The sequence below is a fragment of the Dermacentor andersoni genome, chromosome 5 (assembly GCF_023375885.2).
Source record: "Dermacentor andersoni chromosome 5, qqDerAnde1_hic_scaffold, whole genome shotgun sequence".
NCBI lineage: Eukaryota > Metazoa > Arthropoda > Arachnida > Ixodida > Ixodidae > Dermacentor > Dermacentor andersoni.
This window is the reverse complement of record NC_092818.1, coordinates 141313152-141332142: the sequence shown is the minus strand read 5'-3', so window position 1 is coordinate 141332142 and position 18991 is coordinate 141313152. Positions and strand designations below refer to the sequence as shown.

The window sequence follows — 18991 nt, the reverse complement described above, 5'->3', positions numbered from 1 at the left end:
GCGATGCATGATTGCAGTTTCGTATTCCACTCGCCGATGGCGATAGAATCGTTGGTCATATGAATTTGTGTCTGATAGGTCAGATAGGCGATAAACGGTCAGACAGGCGGGCGAGTACAAGCGGCAGCGATTTTGTGTTCTTTGTGCTTTGCTGACGAAAGAGCCCATGGTTACCTAAAATTTTCCTTTGTGAAAGGCCATTCGTCTAGTCGCCCTAGCGCACTGCGAAGGGCAAGCCTGTAGTCATAGGCCAGGTGAAATAGGCAAGCCAAGTCAAGCAAGGGGAAAACGGAGTTCTGCACCACATGGCCAGTCATTCCAATTAAGGTGAAATAAGCCTTCGTAAAAGCACTGCATTTCTCTCTTGGCGTATCAGATACTATCGCCCCCCCCCCCCCCCCCCCGCAAAAAAAAAACCCAAAGAAAACAAAGACAGAAAACAGAAATGAAAGAAAAAGATACAGCTGGCGACGCGTAATGGCATTCTCTCAATGAACGAGTTACTGCACGTTTTTAATTATGAGTCGTTCTTTTCTATGCCTAAGCTATGTCTGTGTTTTGTTGAACCTCATGATAATTCACCTGTGTGCGTTGTAATCTTTCTTTTTTTTGTACGAGCGATCGTAGCTTCTAATATTTTATTGCTGCATACATACGCTAAAGGTAAATGTAACGCTATCAACAAGGTGTGCGGATAATAATAATAATAATAATAATAATAATAATAATAATAATAATAATAATAATAATAATAATAATAATAATAGCTTACATGTATTTGAGAAGTTCTTGTCTTGAAGGTATTTCAAAGGCGCTCGAAAGAAATTTGAGCTTTAAATAAAGTACGTAATTACGTCACCATACAACGCGTTCGCATTTCATAGAATATATAAGTGTTAGACTTATGCTACAAAAAATTATTCGCCGTTATCCACCCTTGACACATCAACGTTTCTTGTCGCAAAAGGCTGCGAATGATCCGGAGCTCCCTCTGCAATCACCCCGCAGGGGCGTCTGCGTCAGCAGGCGTTTGGTGTGTTGCGACACCACGTACCCGAGAACACGAGGGTTGGATCCTCCCGCCTGTAGCCGTGCGCGGCTTAGCTGTGTCCGGGGGAAATGGGGATCCTTGGGGTTTGAGCCGATGCCGGGTGTTCGGACCTTTAAGGCCCCCCGGCGGAGGCAACACACCTCTTTGGCCTCTGCATCACGTAGACGGCACCCCCGGACTGATCCACCTGGGGGAAATCGGCAGTCGCTTCTTCCTGTATCTCCCTCCTCGAATCTTCGTCTTTCTCTGTCACTTTTTGACCTTTCCTGTCTTCTGCTCTCTTCAGTTTACTTCCTTTCTACATGGCGGCAAGGGTTAACCTTGTGTGGCTATCCTACCTTGGGTACACCATATTTGGTTATAGGGACGGCGTACGACTGGCGTCGTGCAGACTTGTACGCAAGCTCTGCCGCGTCCCCTCGTTGGGCTCCGTGGTGGGCGGTCGGCGCTGTTGCCGAACAAACACATTTTCTTATGGCAGCGCAAACTTCTGCCTATGATCGACGTCTGAAAAGATGCCGCACCGAAGCACCGTTCCAGTTCTCCTTTCGGAACAACGCCCCAACATTTCCGAAGTATTATGTAGTGCACAGTGAAGACAACATACCGGTAAGGAAGCTCTCTCCCTTCCTGGTAGCCAACTGTCTGAAAGACAAAATCGGACCAGCATACAAAGCATCAAAAATGTCTAGCGGGGACCGCCTCCTAGAACTAAAGGACAAAGATCAAGCGCAAAAGCTCTCCGAACTTACCAGCATTGGCGACGCGACTGTGACAATTTCACAAAACACTAAACACAAGCCGGGGTGTGTTATCAGAGGAAGATTTTATTGGCCTTAGTAATGAAGAACTCCTTAAAGGTTTCCAAGAACAAAATGTCACAAAAGTACAAAGAATTGTTATCCGCAGAAATGACCAAGAAATCCCGACAAAACATGTCATACTTACATTTGGAACAATCGAAATGCCTACCTCTCTGGATGCAGGGTATGCAAAAGTAAATGTGAGACCATATATCCCGAACCCAAGACGGTGTTTCAAGTGCCAAAGGTTCGGACATGCTTCACATACATGCCGAGGCCAAACAACCTGTGCTAAATGCAGCTACAATGATGATCAATCTGAAAATTGCACTTCTTCCCCATATTCTATTAACTGCAAAGGAGACCATCCAGCCTACTCGCGGTCTTGCCCATGCTGGAAAAAGGAAAAGGAAGTAATTGCACTAAGTATCAAAAAAAAATTTCGTTCTTTGAAGCCAGAAAGCGGCTATCATATCTTCCGCGAAGAAGTTATGCCGATGTGACGCAGACGGGGGCAGCGTCACAAAGGCCTCCGGAGTCATGCGAGCCTACGCGCAGCGGTGCTGCAGTGACCCCTCCCGCCCCCGTGGCGGAAGCAGCCAGTACTGTCCCACCCTCTTCGAAGGCCCTGCAGACACCAGTCCCGCAGGGCCCTAAGATCAAGCGAATCCCAAGGCCCGAGACACGTGTCTCGGCGCCCAGCTCCCGGTCCTGGAGCGCCTCAGAGAGAGCGATGGAGGTCGACGGAAAAACCCCGGTGTCATCGACACCGAAGGACAAGCGCTCTGTCGAGCGCGTAAAGAGGGACAAATTCCCAATAACCACCCAAAATAAGAAGGCGATAACCTAAGGGCTGCCTTCTTCAGATCCACGTCACCTAACATCTTCCTTATCTCCTATTCACTCGCTAACGCCATTTTTTACCTTTCAGTTTCATAATGGCTTTTGCTATCCAATGGAATTGTAGAGGTCTTTTACATAACTTAGGTGACATCAAAGACCTGTTATTTAGCTTCTCTCCTGTGGCCCTGTGCTTACAGGAAACAAACCTAGGCGAAAAACAAAAGCATTTTAAAAGGTTTCACTGTTGTACGGCGCGACCGTACTCAGGCGAACCGGCTGTCAGGTGGTGTAGCCATTATTCTGCCAGGTGGTATAGCAGCCAGAGAAGTTCCCATTAACACTCACATAGAAGCCGTTGCTGTCACCGATTTAGCTCACAAAAGCATCACCATTTGTTTCGTATACATTTCGCCGCATTCACATTTTACCGTAAGAGATCTAGAGTTAACTTTAAACCAGCTACCTGAACCATTTTCAATAGGCGGTGATTTTAATTCACATAACACGTTATGGGGTAGTAAAGCTAATTTCACCAGCACAGGAGCTATTAGTTGCCTAGATCTGGCACTGTGCTGTCCATCTCTCTTTGACGATTTTCAATGGAATGTTATTGACAACCCTTATGGTAGTGACCATATGCCTGCTATTATTAAAAGAACATCGCTTTTTCCTACCATACCATTAAGACCACCCCGTTGGAAACTCCATCTAGAAGACTGGCCTCTCTTTACTGGAAAGGCCACTCTGGATAACATAACAGAAGAGTTAACCATAGACGAAATGAATGACAAGATTGCCACCTGCATACTCGTTGCCGCAGAACAGACAATCCCACAATCCTCTGGCTTCTTAAGAAAAAACCTGAAACCCTGGTGGACGAAGGAATGTACACAAACAAAAAAACTACAAAGCAAAGCGTGGGGTATCTTTCGGCGATACCAAACACAAGAAAATCTGCTCTCTTTCAAAAAATCAAAAGCGATACCTAGGTACACACGCAGACAAGCCGAAAGACAGTCCCTGAAGAATTATGACTCGTCTATAAATAGCTCCATAACATCCAAACGAATGTGGGATTAGGTTCGTAAGTTTAGAGGCGACTACGCTTCTTACACTATCCCCATACTCTCACCTCCAGGCATGCAAACAAATATAAAAGAACAAGCAAACATATTAGCGCAACATTTCCATGATATATCAAGCTCAGAGAACTGCTCTGCTGCATTTCTAAAACATAAGCAATTAGCAGAAAAACTAAAGCTTCCGACCACAGGAAGTTCAGAAAGACTGTATAATGCCGCTTTAACACTTCCAGAAATCAACAGAGTACTTACTGCTGGCAAAAAAAAAAAAAAAAAAAACAGCACCCGGTCCGGACAGGGTACATTACGCAATGCTAGCTCACCTATCCCCTAAAGCAGTTGAGACCTATGCTTGCTTCATTTCTTCAACATAATCTGGGAAACGGGAAAAATGCCCAAAGAGTGGAGAAAAGCCATCATTCTTGAAAGCTGGAAAACCTCCCACAACAGCAACCAGTTATAGACCCATAGCACTCACAAGTTGTCTTGCAAAGTCCTATGAAGCCATCATCAACATAAGATTGACATACGTCCTTGAGACAGACAAGCTGCTAGATAACCATCAGTGTGGGTACAAGAAAGGTTGCTCTACAACAGTACGCCTAGTTAGGCTAGAACACGAGATACGTGCGGCCTTTCTACACAAACAATATTGTCTCACCGTTTTCTTTGATTTAGAAAAGGCGTGCGACACAACATGGAGGTTTGGTATTTTAGGGGACTTAGCTGATTTGGGGATCCGGGGTAGAAAGCTTAAATGTCTAGCCGATTTCATGTCCGACCGAACATTCCAAGTGCGTTTAGGAACGGTGCTGTCCCGCGTATTTATTCAGGGAAACGGTGTGCCTCAGGGATGCGTATTAAGCACAACATTGTTTGTGGTGAAAATGAACTCGATCAATAATGTAATTCCATCCTCTGTGATGCATTCATTATATGTGGATGATCTACAAATTGCGTGTCGTGCATCGAACATGGCAACCTGCGAACGGCAAATTCAAATTACGTTAAACAAACTCACGCAGTGGGCATCTGAATGCGGTTTTCGCTTTTCAACTGAAAAAAAAAAAAAAACTATTAGTGTTGTCTTTTCACAAAAAAGAGGCCTACAACCAGATCCCATGCTCAAGCTACAAGAAGCCACACTACCGGTAAAACAACAATACAAGTTTCTGGGTGTTCTGTTTGATAAAAAGTTAAACTTCCTGGCACAACACATAAATAGCCTTAAAATTAAAGCGAACAATGCTCTTAACATCCTCAAAAGTCCTACCCCGGAAGCGCTGGGGCTCTGACCGTAAATGCCTGCTACGCATCTACCGCACTTTGGTGCGTAGCATATTAGACTACGGTAGCATCATATATGGCTCAGCCAGATTATCTTACGTCCGACGACTTGACCCAGTTCATAACCTTGGACTACGACAGGCAAGTGGTGCTTACACAACATCGCCTGTCCAGAGCTTATATGTTGACTGCAATGAACCTCCTTTACAGCAGCGCAGAGTGCTACTGACTTTTTCTTATGTACTCAGAATTCAGACCTCGCCACAACGCATATGTTTCAACAGTGTCACACAGTGCAACTCACACTTACACTATACAAACAAACCGAACATGATTAAGCCGCTTGTCCTGCGATATGAGGAATATGTTCGTGATTATGACATTCCTCGCGAAGTCCTCCAGGTTGCCAGAAAGCCACAACGTTTGGCCACGTGGTACGATTTTGAATCGTTATGTGACTGAACACTGACACATTTAAAGAAGAAAGACACTCCACACGAACACATTATACAAGAATTCCGCGCTCTTCAGTACAAATACCAAAATTACATGGAATTTTATACCGATGTCTCTAAAACAAAGAAAAAAACACGTGGGTGTGGGGGCCGTAACGGAACATTGGAAAATAATTATTCGATTACCACAACATGCCTCTGTCTACACAGCCTCTGTCTACGCAATATGGACTGCAGTTAAAAACAGCATCGCTGACAAACACGAAAACACAGTAATATACACTGATTCATTAAGCACACTGAAGGCTCTACACGCGAAATCCGAATGTGAACCCTTGATAGGGGATATTTTAAACATGGTAACATTAAACAAATACGGCCGGTCAATTAGGTTTTGTTGGGTACCAAGCCATGTTGGTATACCGGGTAATGAAGCAGCGGGTAGGTGTGCATCAATGGCAGTGCGCAAATACATAACAAACACGGCGATTAGGAAGGCCTTGACGTCAAAATGGCAACAGGAATGGGACCATTGCTTAAGCAACAAGCTACATCTTGCTAAACCCGTAATTGGTGAGTGGAAGTCGTGCACTCACCAGCAATGGTTCTATGAGGTTATCCTGTGCCGACTTCGCATTGGACACACACATTTAACACACAACTTTCTCCTCCGAAAAGAAAACCCGCCGACTGCAATCAACCTCTTACAGTAATGCATATCCTTATAACATGGCCACAGTTTGAAACACAGCGACGGAAGCTTTAAAACAACCTATATAATTTACGTATACCTTTACACCCTACCCTATTACTGGCAGATGACCCGCTACTGCCATTTACTAACTTGTTCCACTTTTTAGAGACAACTAGTTATTTACACGAACTATAATGCAATGCAGGTTTGCCTGCTCTAACCTTGCGTTTTCTTTTGTCTTGTGAGTGGCGCAGCATGGCCTTCATTGCCTTTGTGCCATTAAACCCCAACTAACCAATCAACCAAGCTCTGCAATCACCGGTAATTGAAGCGCACTTTTCATATTTACTCAGTTAATTTCCTCATCCCCCTCAGTCACGATTGTGATGGACTGCTGATAAATGTGTCGAAGTTACGTATTTTTATACCACGTCATTACAGACTCTAGCGAGGTGAAATCAATGCGGTAGAATGATGCTTTGTACGTCTTCTAGTCGGTACTCGTAATTACGGGGCAATTAAATATCAATTTAGGGCACAAACGTTGCGTTGGCTAGCTGCGGTTCCAGTTCCAGTTCCAATCGGCTGTTGCAAGTTCCCTCGGCGTATCCCTCGGCCTGCTGCGTTATTTCTTTGATTTTCATTTTGAGTTTGCGGTTGTGTTTCTGTTGTTTCCATCTTTTGGTCAGGCTGTCATTATCAATGGCCCATACCCCCATAAGCAATGGCTCATACCTCCGTAAGCTAGGAAAAAATGCAATGGCTTAGCCCCGTAAGGTTAACGGCTACAACATGTATGTACATTTGTCCCCTTGACTCGCAAGAGGACTGTGCCAGCGACTGTGAGGCTAGATGTCTGTGCCGTGCAAACAAAAGACTCAATTGTGATATCCACTGTGCATATATCCAGGCACACCCAAGTGTGATATCGAGAAGGTTATGACCACGCACTTTTCCTGGGTTATCCGTGATGAAACTACCCCTGTGATCATCGTTGGAGATTTCAATGTGGACATTTCGAAACCTGACAAGAAATGGTTCCCTCAGTTTCTGTTAGAAAACTTCGGTTTGAAGTACCGAAACAATCCAAGCTTACTCAAATACTCAAAGATAGTCGTGTATAGATTAATCTTTGACCAAGATTCTGGCTGAGGTTGTAACTGAACCAATCAGTGTAAATGACAGTAAACAAAAAGCTATCCTCACTGCTATTACCAAATAATGAAAATACATGCGTTTATCCTCGTCTAACTCTGTTTGGTGCTACAGCTTCGCTTATTATCCACCTTCACAGAGTGGAATGGCTCCTCAATTTCTTTTTTCTTTTTTGACCAAGACGTCAGTTGAGTCGATCCCAGAGATAGTCCACTCTATGGTACAACGTGGTTAATTCTCAACTAATTGGCACTAATAATGGCCGTAGTGTTAATTTTAATTATACTGATCTTATGTCCGCTCCTTGTCTCCTTGAGACCTACATCTTGATACCTTTCGCGACTCGCTACGACAAAGAGGCGGCATTGCTCCTTTTGTTAATAGGTTACATAAATAGCCAGATACGCCAAACCCGTATGAAATCGGCAAGGAAGACCTTGCCTTCAGAACGCAAACGTTTATTTGATGACAAGACCATACTCTCCGATATTACGCAGAAACTTCATACGACAAACGTCAGCTCCACACTTGTAATACCGTAGGCCCATTCAATAAAACACACAAAGGATAAATAGCTGTTCATCCAACATGCATGGCCTCACCATGAGGAGAAGGTTGCGGGGACATCCCACGTTACGCCACGCGTCTAATGACTTTCCGTTTGTGTGCAGACGCCGCAGTATGCATTGCTTAAAATTGCCCACTGCGACGGGCCTATAGCCGCTGATGCGGAGGGCATCGACCGCGGCTGCCGAGCCTGCGTACGGTAAGGCGTCGCAACCTTGACGGTGCATCGTATATATGTACGCGTCGCTGGCCTTCGGCGTATGCCCTGTATTGAAAAACAGTGCGTGTTGCTCGCCGCGCGCTCCGGTCGCCTTCCACGAGCTTTTGACGGCGCATTGGTTCTCGGTAGCCTCGTTAAAAAAAAAACCACTTTCCCTGTGGCGCGCTGCCAACCTGCGTCGGTTGTGCGGTTGTGGCTTTGCAGTTGAGCTTTTGCGGAGCAAAGTTGTGATGGAGCCCGGCTTCGGAGGGTACCCACCGTGGCAAACGGGAGACGTTATCCTCGATAGCGTCGCCGAAGAGTCCCTCGCCGAGCTGAGAAGACTATTGGAAGGTAAGGCGTAAACAGGCATTTTTCTTTGCTATGGCTCGTGAGTGATGCTCGTTTATTTTGATCACCAGTATACAGTTTTACAAGGAGTGTCGCCGGATTCAACGTTTCGTCTTTCATGGCCCCCTGACGAAGTCTCGCTGTGGAAACATTGGCTCCAGCGACATTTCTTGTTCGACGTCTCTTGATCACTTCAATGCATCCGTCTCCCTGTGATCTGTGGCTTTCTACACTCGTTCATTTTGTCATAACAAGAGATTCGTGCTAATCGTTTTTCGGGTCGGGATTCGATGCCTTGAGTTCGCTGGTACGCGTCTCTGCTTAACGTTTGCGTGTCTTCTTTATCTTACCCTTTATCATATCGTATACGTCATTGCGCGGCCAAGGTCATATCAGGGCGTTCCTTGGCTCTATAGATCCGTGTCTAGACCGTTCCTTCTTGGAAATAGGCGTCTCCTCGAATGCAGTGGTTGTTGCAAGAACAGGCACAACACGTAGGTAGCGTGGCATGCGCGAGAAATCTCCGTGTTCGCTTTGCTGGAAACTCAACATTGTGGTTTCGCTTTCAAAACTTGGTGGCACTTATTCGTTTAATTTTATACCCATCTGTCGTCACCAACAAGCGAGTGAATTTGACGCAATAAATTATTCGGCCCCTGATTCTTTTATTTTTGATGCGATAGCATCAAATGACCCATTGAGCGAAAGGCCGCGTCTGTAGCAGCGAAACGGCACCTAAATTCCTATTGGTTGCGACGTCACATGAAGTGCGCCCCGACGGAGCAGAGAGGGCGAAAGGGAACACCTGTTGCCGTATTAGCGCCAGGTGTTGCGTGAGGGCGTCGCCGTCCACGCCACGTCACCCTTTCTCTCGGATGCTTGTGTTATCCGAGCGTTCTTTAAAGAAATTATTATCGCTATAAAGGTTATCGCTTAAGCTTATGCCATTATCTTTATTTGGAAAGATCAGTAGTTGCTTATTTCTGACCATGTTGCTGACGCAATTCCCATAGAACGTTGCTAAAAGCGCCACGCACTCACATTCCTTTGAGAATAAAGCATTTCAGAGACAATTCTTCGAATGGAATAACTGTTTGCTGAACGACCCGACCCTACTGCAGCTCATGTTCCGGCTGTGCGTTTCGTTCTGTAAAGCCGCGCGCTGCAGTTTCAAGTGCATCCCCTTGTGATTTTTCTCTTATTTATCATGACGGGAGATAACTCTCGTTTGTCGTGTATGTCTTGGAGTATCGTTTCCTAACGAACACTTCTTTCACATCGGAAAGGTCAGAAGTGCAGAATGCGAAATATGTGGGTGCAAAGACACGACTTCTCGCCTTCGTTCCGAGTGTCCTCGTTCCAGTTGCAAGTTGTCTTCAATATGTTTGAGCGGACCGATTCTCTTCATATATTTTATTTCCTTCTCATCTTCTCTGTCTTTACCCCATACCCCAGTGCTGAGCTGCCAACCGAACAGTTAATCTGGTTAACCTCCCTGCTTTTCATCGCCCATTTCTCTCTGTCAGCATTACCAGCAAGTGCTCCATCATCGTTACTAGAAGACCTGTATCATAGTTATGTGGACTGGCTGGTAGCAGGACTTCGCGCAGAACCCTCACAGGTTTCGATGAAATTTGGAAATATGCATTATGGAGCTTTAGAAATATGTGGACATAATTTATGACATGCTATCACAAGTGCGCGCAAAAGAAGGCGATAACAGTACACAAGCACACGAGCGGAGCTTAGGTTTTTCGATACACTAATCAGCTCGGATACTCTATTCCTAAAGTCTCCTTTTCTTTAGGACTACGGCTCCCTCTTTCAACGCACGCATGCACGAATACAGACAAGATAGGACGCAGAGCTGAGTTCCGTTTTTGCGTTTATGGTAGGCGGCAATAACCCGCTGTCAGAAAAACCACCCGCGGCTACGATAATCTACTCTGAGCACGACGTCGTTGGTTCTATTTCCAGTTGCGGCAGTCGTACTCTGATAGGGTTAGATCAATCTAGGTGATCTTTTGTGTGACGAAAAAGTAATTCAATCACTCAGTCAATTAATCAATGGAAGAAACAGACGAAAGATAATTAAGTGGTCCATCGATTTCGTTTGTGCACCCAGAGCGATACACTATCTAGTGAATCATTGTAACCCTCATTGGTACGCAGGTGAACCGGTGGTCAATGCTCCCACTAACTCGACCGATTTGCTGCGCTTCCTGCGGTTTTGCAAATACGACGCCCGTGAGGCGCTGGTCGTTGTCAAGAGATACTGCGCACTCAGGACCTCCGCACCGAAGCTCTTCGAAGGACTCAAGGAACCTGAAAAGCTACGAGAAGTAGCCCAAGATATCTTCACGATACTGCCGCAAAGGAACATGCATGGCAAGCCAATTATGTTCAGCAGATTTGGTAAGAATGACTGGCTTATTATAATTACTCTACATCTATTCTATTATAGCATGAGTCATTCATTCCCGCCCCTTTGACTTTATTGGCATGGGCGTCTCTGCGTTGCTGTCGTTGCTTGCCATGTGACAAAGTTTAGAGACGTGTGTATGAACACTTTAGAATAATTTTAGTTCCTTAAGTACGTCGTGCCATCTTTACTGCAAAAGATGGTGTCGTTATGGTGCATGACTCCACCGAGCTTCCAGATGCATTGAACCTACTACAGATTAGCGGGCAAGCGCATAGTTACCTTTTCATTTTCAGGTGGTCTTGTGTACTGAAAGCTGGTTTTTATTTCAGGGTGAAATACCAATCGGCATTGATAGTTCTACACCAGTTAAGTCTTCTGCGATTCTTGTAATTCACGAATTATTGCTTGCACAAGAGTTCATCATCGAAAGTTTATCTCGCAGAGTTCGCGTTTCAAAGATGAGAAAAGAACGTTACCACACTGGTTTGCAATGGTCTATATTCCTTTACACATATCTCATGTAACGCATTCTTTGGCTCAGACCAGGCACGTGATGGTCGGTTTCTGCATAGCCTCATTTTGGACCTCGTCAATAAAGATATACGTATCCGATGAGGGGATTTACACCTAGGTAGCGCCCAAAATACCGATGATCTTAATATATAAGATGTAATGAAGGTTCGCGTAAGTTATTTATAACGAAGGACGGAAATGGGCGTAGCCCTACAGAAGCCAAAGGAGTGTATAAAGATTTATCACACCTCTAAACCTTCTTTATTTTTAAGCCAATGAGCTTGCTGCTATCCGATTGAGTGCTCCTTAACAAAAACTTAAGCTCTCTCTCTACGGGGGGCAATAAAACGGAGAAAGGAAAAGAGGGAAACAGCGAACTCCGTGTGCATACAAGAGGACTGTTTATTGGGTAGGCTAAGGCAAAATGTGCAACAACTTGAATCTAAGCGATGCTGTGGAGGTTTCGTACAAACTGGGTGGCATCGTTCAGCTGACGTAGTCATGCACATCGCCTTTCGCACCCATATTCACTGTCATCCATTCTATTTTTACTCTTAACCTAAGTGCAAGTCGTTGTACCCCAGGTTGATCTTTCGTACTTCAAACAAATTTGCATTCACTCTGCACTAACCCCACTGGTTTTGTAACTACAGGAAAATGGAACCCGCCTGAGATGAGCTGCCTGCAACTAAACCAAGCGATGATATTCTGCCTCGAGCACTTGTCAATGTGCCCCGAAGCTCAGACACTGGGAGTTTCCATGGTGCACGACTTCGAAGGCTATTCCTTAGTGAGCCTGCGGCATGTCGAGCTCGGCCTCACCAAAAGTCTGCTACATTACATGCAGGTATGGCCCTTGGAGGGCGTGGCATTCTTCCGCCTTGACTATGTATGCTATCCTGCTAAGCGTAGATGGCGTGAATTTTTTTATATATACTTCTGCTACTTTGCAGCCAAGACTCCCGCATCCGAGAACATTGTACAGAGTCGGGCCTGTCCGAGTTGTGTGCCTATTGTATGTAGCACTCGGGATTTCGGAATCACGTGCGTGCATGTTTAGAAATTAATAGAAGTTACCTGTACTTTGGATTGAAAGATCTACAACTAGAGGGCTGAATCAGGCGTAGATCTGTATTTTTAGACTATATGACTATAACGGATCGTTTATGCTACTAAAATAAAGCACGATAAAGAGAACTTGCATCATCTTATTGTAACATTATATAACGATATACAACTTCATATTGATAAACAACACAGAACAATGTCGTAATGCATTTGTAGTATGATGGAATTCACGATGAAAGAGTAGCATAATTAGATCGTGAACAGAAACACCAAATCAATTCAGACGTAATAAGGTATTCGCTCAGAACTCTAGTTTTGTTCATTTCGTGGCAATAGGTTGACGATTAGATAAAAATGAACGTCAAAGCGTGGACGTTTGGCCTTGTTGGTATGACATACTTACGCACTTACTTGTTAAGCACATAAATGACAAAGGCATGTGTGTCTTCGTTCAAGCCCTCCTATAAACACGTCAGCGCTTCATTCCTTGAATATCGCGCGGAAAACTTCGCGCCGGTACGTCAGTGTGACGAAAGAGATATCAAAAAAAAAAAAAATTTCGTTTTCGTTGTTGAGCCATTGTAAAACTCTTTTTTTTTTTTAACTCGTCAAGTTCGGCCTTTTGTTCCTTTAGAATATAATGTGATCCACGTTTAACAAAAAAGAATTAAATGTGCGTGAGGAGGCGCCGTCGAAATCTATGACGTCATGGTGAGTTGGTGCAGGAATTTCAAGGCAGTGTCGCCACCCGCGTTTCTTTTTTTGCTTCTTGTCTGACTTACGAAGCCTCTATACTCACGCCGAGAGCTGATTTTTTTTTTTGTGGAAAAGCAATTTGATAACACAGGGCAAATAATCTTTCTCAAAGTATATATTTTAAAGGAAAGCACGAGTCCATGTTTTCATGTGCATTGTATGCAAAAATATATAATGCAGTAAGCTCACTGAACTTTCCCGGACTCGTAGCTCTCAGAGCCTGAGCTTTTTGACGTTTCAAGCCAGAACCAACACCTAAAGATACAGCTATTGTGCCATAACAAATGAAAATTGGAATGCTTTGTCTGGACATGTTCGTTCATTGCCATTAACCGATCTTTCTTTTTTTTCTGCAATTGATATGCTATGTTATCTACACTCCTACCACTAGCCCAACGCAAAACTGACATTTCTGTTATTGCTCCGTCCAGTATCATACGGTCTCAAAAACAGAACCGCAACCAGCATCTTTTGCTTTTGCATGGGTGTAGATAATGTACTTCGCGACGGGGTGATTACGCGCTGCTTTATTGGATGCCGTGTTACACCAACTGTGCGTGTAGATAGGTAGTCTGTTCGCTCTGATATAGAAACGTAGCCGGTATTGTTTTCGTCCGGATGCGCGCATGTATGCACCGACGGAGTGCGAACGGCGCTACATTACGGGGCCATGTTTTATTAGCACGGAAATATGCGCACGCACATATGTGTAGTACCTCAGATAAAGGACTGCAGTCGGCACTGTTTTCGTCTGAATTCAAGTGGATAATATGCTTTCCGACGGAGCCTATCTCGCCTATCTGTGGTCACGTGTGCACGCTTGACGTAAGGTCTCGGCAGATATTGCTTCGCCCTCTGATTCCCTGAATTATGGCGTTGGAGAGCTTAATGGGTGAGATGGGGGGGGGGGGGGGGGGGCACGATAAAACGCAGTTTTTCTTCCCCGCTGAATGCTTTATCAAGCCCGTCATTTCTAATCACATGGAAGAATTTCATTATATGTAAATTGCACGGCAGCTGAATATGTGAACCCACTCGATAAATAGCATATACTTTCGTACAATCGGTGTGCCGCAAATGCACGAGCTTCTGCAACGCATGCCAAGAAACTAGCCGTGGGGTTACCGATCTGACTCGGTACACGATATGTTGTTGCCTCAAAAGAATGTGTCTTCTGTTCTTCGTTCACTATTCTTTTTTTCTATGTACATTTTCATTTCTAGAGCCAGCAGGCGTTGTGGCCCACCTGGTGGCAGTTGCCAGCTAGCTCTCTACCAGCGTATATCAGACGGGCCACTCAGATATGCGTTGAGTGACACGACTAGCCCGGAGAGCAACTGCATCTTTCTCAGAAATGAAGTCCGATTGGTTAGCGCATATGAGATTCATGTGCCTCTATACTTGCATTGCCGGTGAAGCTGCATAAAAAATGTTCATTGCTGGTAACAAAAGGAACAAATCTCATTTCGTTCCCTGTATTCACGTAATTTTTACTATACAGCATGGGGAGCAAATCTGTTAAAAAGAAATCGGAAAAGTGCTTTTAGTATGAAAAAAAAGCTCATTGTTAAAATCAGTCTATGGTTTTCCTTTGAGAGAAATTTTCTGTAGTAAAAATATATATTTTCTGCTTTTTTTCTTGGCTTTATAACATTAATTTTTCGCAGTGCAATGTAAGTAATTACTTCTTGTGCTCTCTGGAAATTGAAGCTTGACAGCGTAATTGCTAGGTCGACAGCTATGCGATGTAGAAATAAAAAAACGAGACAAAAAATGTTCTGCCAGTACTCCTTTAAGCTAAGCTTACTATGTTGGTCTCGTGCATTTGAAAATATACCATAACTGTTATGCCACGCTTTACTTTTTAAATTAAAAAAAGCAGTCACGCGTAGCAAAAAAGGAAATTGCTGTTTGAGTGCACCTTGATTACAAACAAAAAGACAAGCAGTTAAGAAATGTCGAAATCCCTAAGTTGCCTGGGCTGGGAGTGGCGTACTCTTCCAAGACCACATCCAGATGCATTTCTGGTTAAAATTCCTGCCTTCTCTCTTTCTTTCTTCCCCCTCCCCCTCCTTCTCTAAATGCCACTATTTGACTCCGAAAAATCAGATGCCGATATTTTACCGGCGCTGAAAAAACAGGACATTTTTAGATTTTTAGAATGATTCTTAGATGTCGCTGTGAAGCAACCTGCCCATACGGGTTCGACAAAAGAAATAATATTTAGAAAATTTAAGGGCAAATACTGTCTGTAACGCTAAGGTTTGTTTTACGTGTGCGTGTTGCTTCACAGGCAAATAAAGACTGGTTTCCTTTCGTTATCACTGTTTTCATTTCATTCATTTTCCAGAAATGTGTGCCGATTCTAATAAACGAAACTCACGTCGTCAGAGAGCCCGCAGCCTTTGATGCAGCGTTCAAGCTAGTGAGACCATTCCTGGAGGAGGAAAAGGTCAAAACGGTAAGCTTTATCTTTATAGTGAATCAACAGGCGTATAACCATAAATATATAACCACCGGATCCCATGCATATGTGAGAATCGCGGATAAGCGAAACTATCTGATATTTACTGAATTGTTTTCAGTTGACCTCTCCACTTCGACTTAGCTCTGCGCTTTTCACCTAGTGCGCGATTTGGTTCTATTTCGTTCTTCTAACTTCTTTCTTCGCATTCGGCTGCTTCTGCAGCCGACTTCAGTTTTTTGTTGCCGACTATGTTCTTTTTTTCTTTTTCAATCCTTTGCAGCGCAACGCACCTCGATCAATGCGCGCTCTGATCCCATTTTGTTCACTTCTTCCGCACTCGATCGGCTGCTTTTGTTGCCAACTTCTTCATTTCTTGACTCTAATTCTATACTTCTATATTCTTATAAAAATTACAATGCTATAAAAACACAGAAAAGGAAATACCCACCACACGCGCTGAGAGCGCCTGTGGTGAGTTCCTTTTCTGCGTCCTGTGTGTTTATAGCGCTCCATGTTTTAAAGCGAAAGGTTTACTGGCAACGAACTTGGCCACGAACTCGACTCCGCTCGCTTCCCCAGCTGCGTCGCATGCCTGATAACTGGTCGGAGGATTGAAAAAGAGAGCTCGCGTGCGCCGCAACCACAGTTGAGGCGGCAGTATGGACGGCGACAATTCTGATAAGTTGGATGAGGCCTGGAATCGACATCAGAATGAGATGAAGAGGAAACGAATAGCCCAGGAAACAGACGAACAGCGCTCCGAACGACTGGCTAAACGCCGCAACATAGCTAGACAACCAGACTAACCTGGACTTGCAATCAAGATTAACCAAGGCTTACCATGGTTGGCCTTAGCTTTCGCTACGGATATCCTAGCATAGCCGAGCTAAGCCACTGCCAATTTTTTCTAATTATGCACTACCAACTAGCCCGCCTACCCATCGTTTTACTTGCATATTAGGCGGCCTACCCAGTGGCACGTGTCCATTCTGGGGGATTGTCCGATAATGTTCAGGCAGTGAATTCCACATGCCCCGGTGCACATGCCTGGAGGGCCAATTTGTCTATTCGGGCAGACACCCAGTGGAAAATTTGCCCAGTGGGCCGAGTTGTTGTTTAATCGTCAGGAAAAAGCAGCAGCCAGCCCCCTCAAAGTGGGAGCTCCTCCTCCCCACTTCTTCCTCTAAGAATACGCTTTCTTAAGATAACTTACGCACTTTCCAGGAACTGTGTATGTATGTATGTATGTATGTATGTATGTATGTATGTATGTATGTATGTATGTATGTATGTATGTATGTATGTATGTATGTATGTATGTATGTATGTATGTATGTATGTGTGTGTGTGTATGTATGTATGTATGTATGTATGTATGTATGTATGTATGCATGCATGCATGCATGTATGTATGTATGTATGTATCCGTTACCCCACCTACGTGGATCACTGGGTAGTCCGTGGTCGAAATGGTGGCGCATCGGGCTGCCTGTGCTGAGGTAACAGGGTTCGAAACCAAACATCGGACATCTCTTTCACGCCGACCCTGGTCACTGGAAATGCGGGACTGGGTAGGTACCGCTGTCCGAAGAAACTCTATGACGCCTACTTGGAGCCCTGGTTATGCGTCACTCAGTCTGTGCTGTTCTTCAATGAACCTCTTTGATGGCAAATTGGGTAGCTGGGTATGTGCCACTGGAAATGTGCCCTCTCTACAATGACGAAGAAGATCCCTTAAAAATATCTGATGCTGAGCGGAATCAAACCCACATCACAAGGGTTTCTCAAGGACAGCAACGGGATGCGTTAGCAGGCAGCGCCACAAATGCAGTGGGTGTGTGCCGCTCTTCAATGAACGTTTCACCAACTTGGGACACTGAGTGTGTGCCAGTGAATGTGCGGCAAGCGAGGGAACACTTCTCAGCGTTCGCAGGTACCAGCGCGACACGCTTCCGGTCTCAGAGGCCAAGTAAGGACTTCTAGGCAGTGACACCAGATGGCGCAGCATGTGCAGAAAGAAGCGCGAGAGAGGAGCCCGGTTTCCGTGTGACGCGTTTCTCAGCGTTCACACGCGCCAGCGCCCCATACATTTCGGGGGCCAAGTGCAAGCTTCGCGGTGGCGGCGCTAGATGGCGTAGCCACCGCGAGTAATGGCTGAGATAACAATTTGGGGATCTCGACGAAGGGAAGTGTGATCAAACCAAGTGTGACGCAGCATAAAGAGGTTCACAGGAGTCGCTTCGCATTGGTCTCCTTAACATTAGCTCGTAGCCTTACCCAGTTCTGCAAGAACGTCACCGCCCTTGGCCGGCAGATTAGTCTCGCAATGTCTTCATTTTTTTGCGCAGTCCCTCACATGCACTGGATTCATGTAAAGGTCGCCTTTACTCGAAAACGAAAGACAGAAAAAAGAACGTTTACCGGAGAGCCGAGATTTCTCAAACCCTAACTGGATGTCGCTCTGCAGTCGAGTGCACTAACGCTTTCATAGCACTGATCTGCAATAGATGCGAGTTGCGATCCCTCCAGACTCCGTTGACTCCTTTCTTTCCAGCTGAAGGCGACGTATGACACGTATAGTCACGGACAAATAAATCTTGCAACTAAAGGAATTAACCATAAATACTATGAAATCCAAGTTTTCTTCTTCATTTTTGCGTGTATGAAAAAAAATTATCTTGTTTGATATAGGTAGAATTCATGAGAGAGAATGCTAGCACCTATCTGGATGAAGCATGCATATGTTGACGTCCCGTGGAAGCTTAATTAGCGACCTCGCGTGGAAGGTGCGAGAACCCGGAAAGAAAATTTTACAGCTTAAGGAAACTTTGTCCTGACCCGGGAATTTAGTCGCTCGCCTTCGTCTTCCCGATTCAGCCGTTCTACCAGCTGAGCTAAATCGAAGGCTAGCAGTTGGTGAGGTGTAATGATTTAATCGAGCGCTCGATGACGAGGAACATTTACTGTGCCGAAAGACGGCGCTGACAGGGAGCGCGGACCCGGAATATACTTGGGGCGAGAACACATAACCGAGGGGACACTTCCGCTTCAGAATTCTATGTTGGGGGCCTCTGGGGCTAATTTCCCACGTGCTCCAACGCAGGCCCGCTTCCACGGGAAGCACTTGGACCGGCTTCAGAACGATATTCCTGCGAGCGCTCTTCCCAAGGAGTTTGGAGGCACGGCGCCCGACACCGACTGGAACGCGTTCTGGAAGAACGTATGTCTGGATAGCAAAGCGGACAGACTTTAGCTGGTGCGTCAAGCTCGAGATT

General features: G+C 45.1%; 1 protein-coding gene across 1 annotated transcript in view; it reads left to right on the top strand.

The window, feature by feature from the left end:
• Positions 1-8002: 8002 nt before the first annotated feature.
• LOC126531283 (uncharacterized) overlaps positions 8003-18991 on the top strand; it is a 39749-nt gene continuing 28760 nt past the window's right edge. The window contains exons 1-5 of the mRNA XM_050178745.3: positions 8003-8490; positions 10660-10902; positions 12079-12272; positions 15600-15710; positions 18820-18968. Of these exons, the coding sequence (XP_050034702.3) occupies positions 8172-8490; positions 10660-10902; positions 12079-12272; positions 15600-15710; positions 18820-18968 (1016 nt within the window). The 5' untranslated portion in view covers positions 8003-8171. The remainder of the gene's footprint in view (positions 8491-10659; positions 10903-12078; positions 12273-15599; positions 15711-18819; positions 18969-18991) is intronic.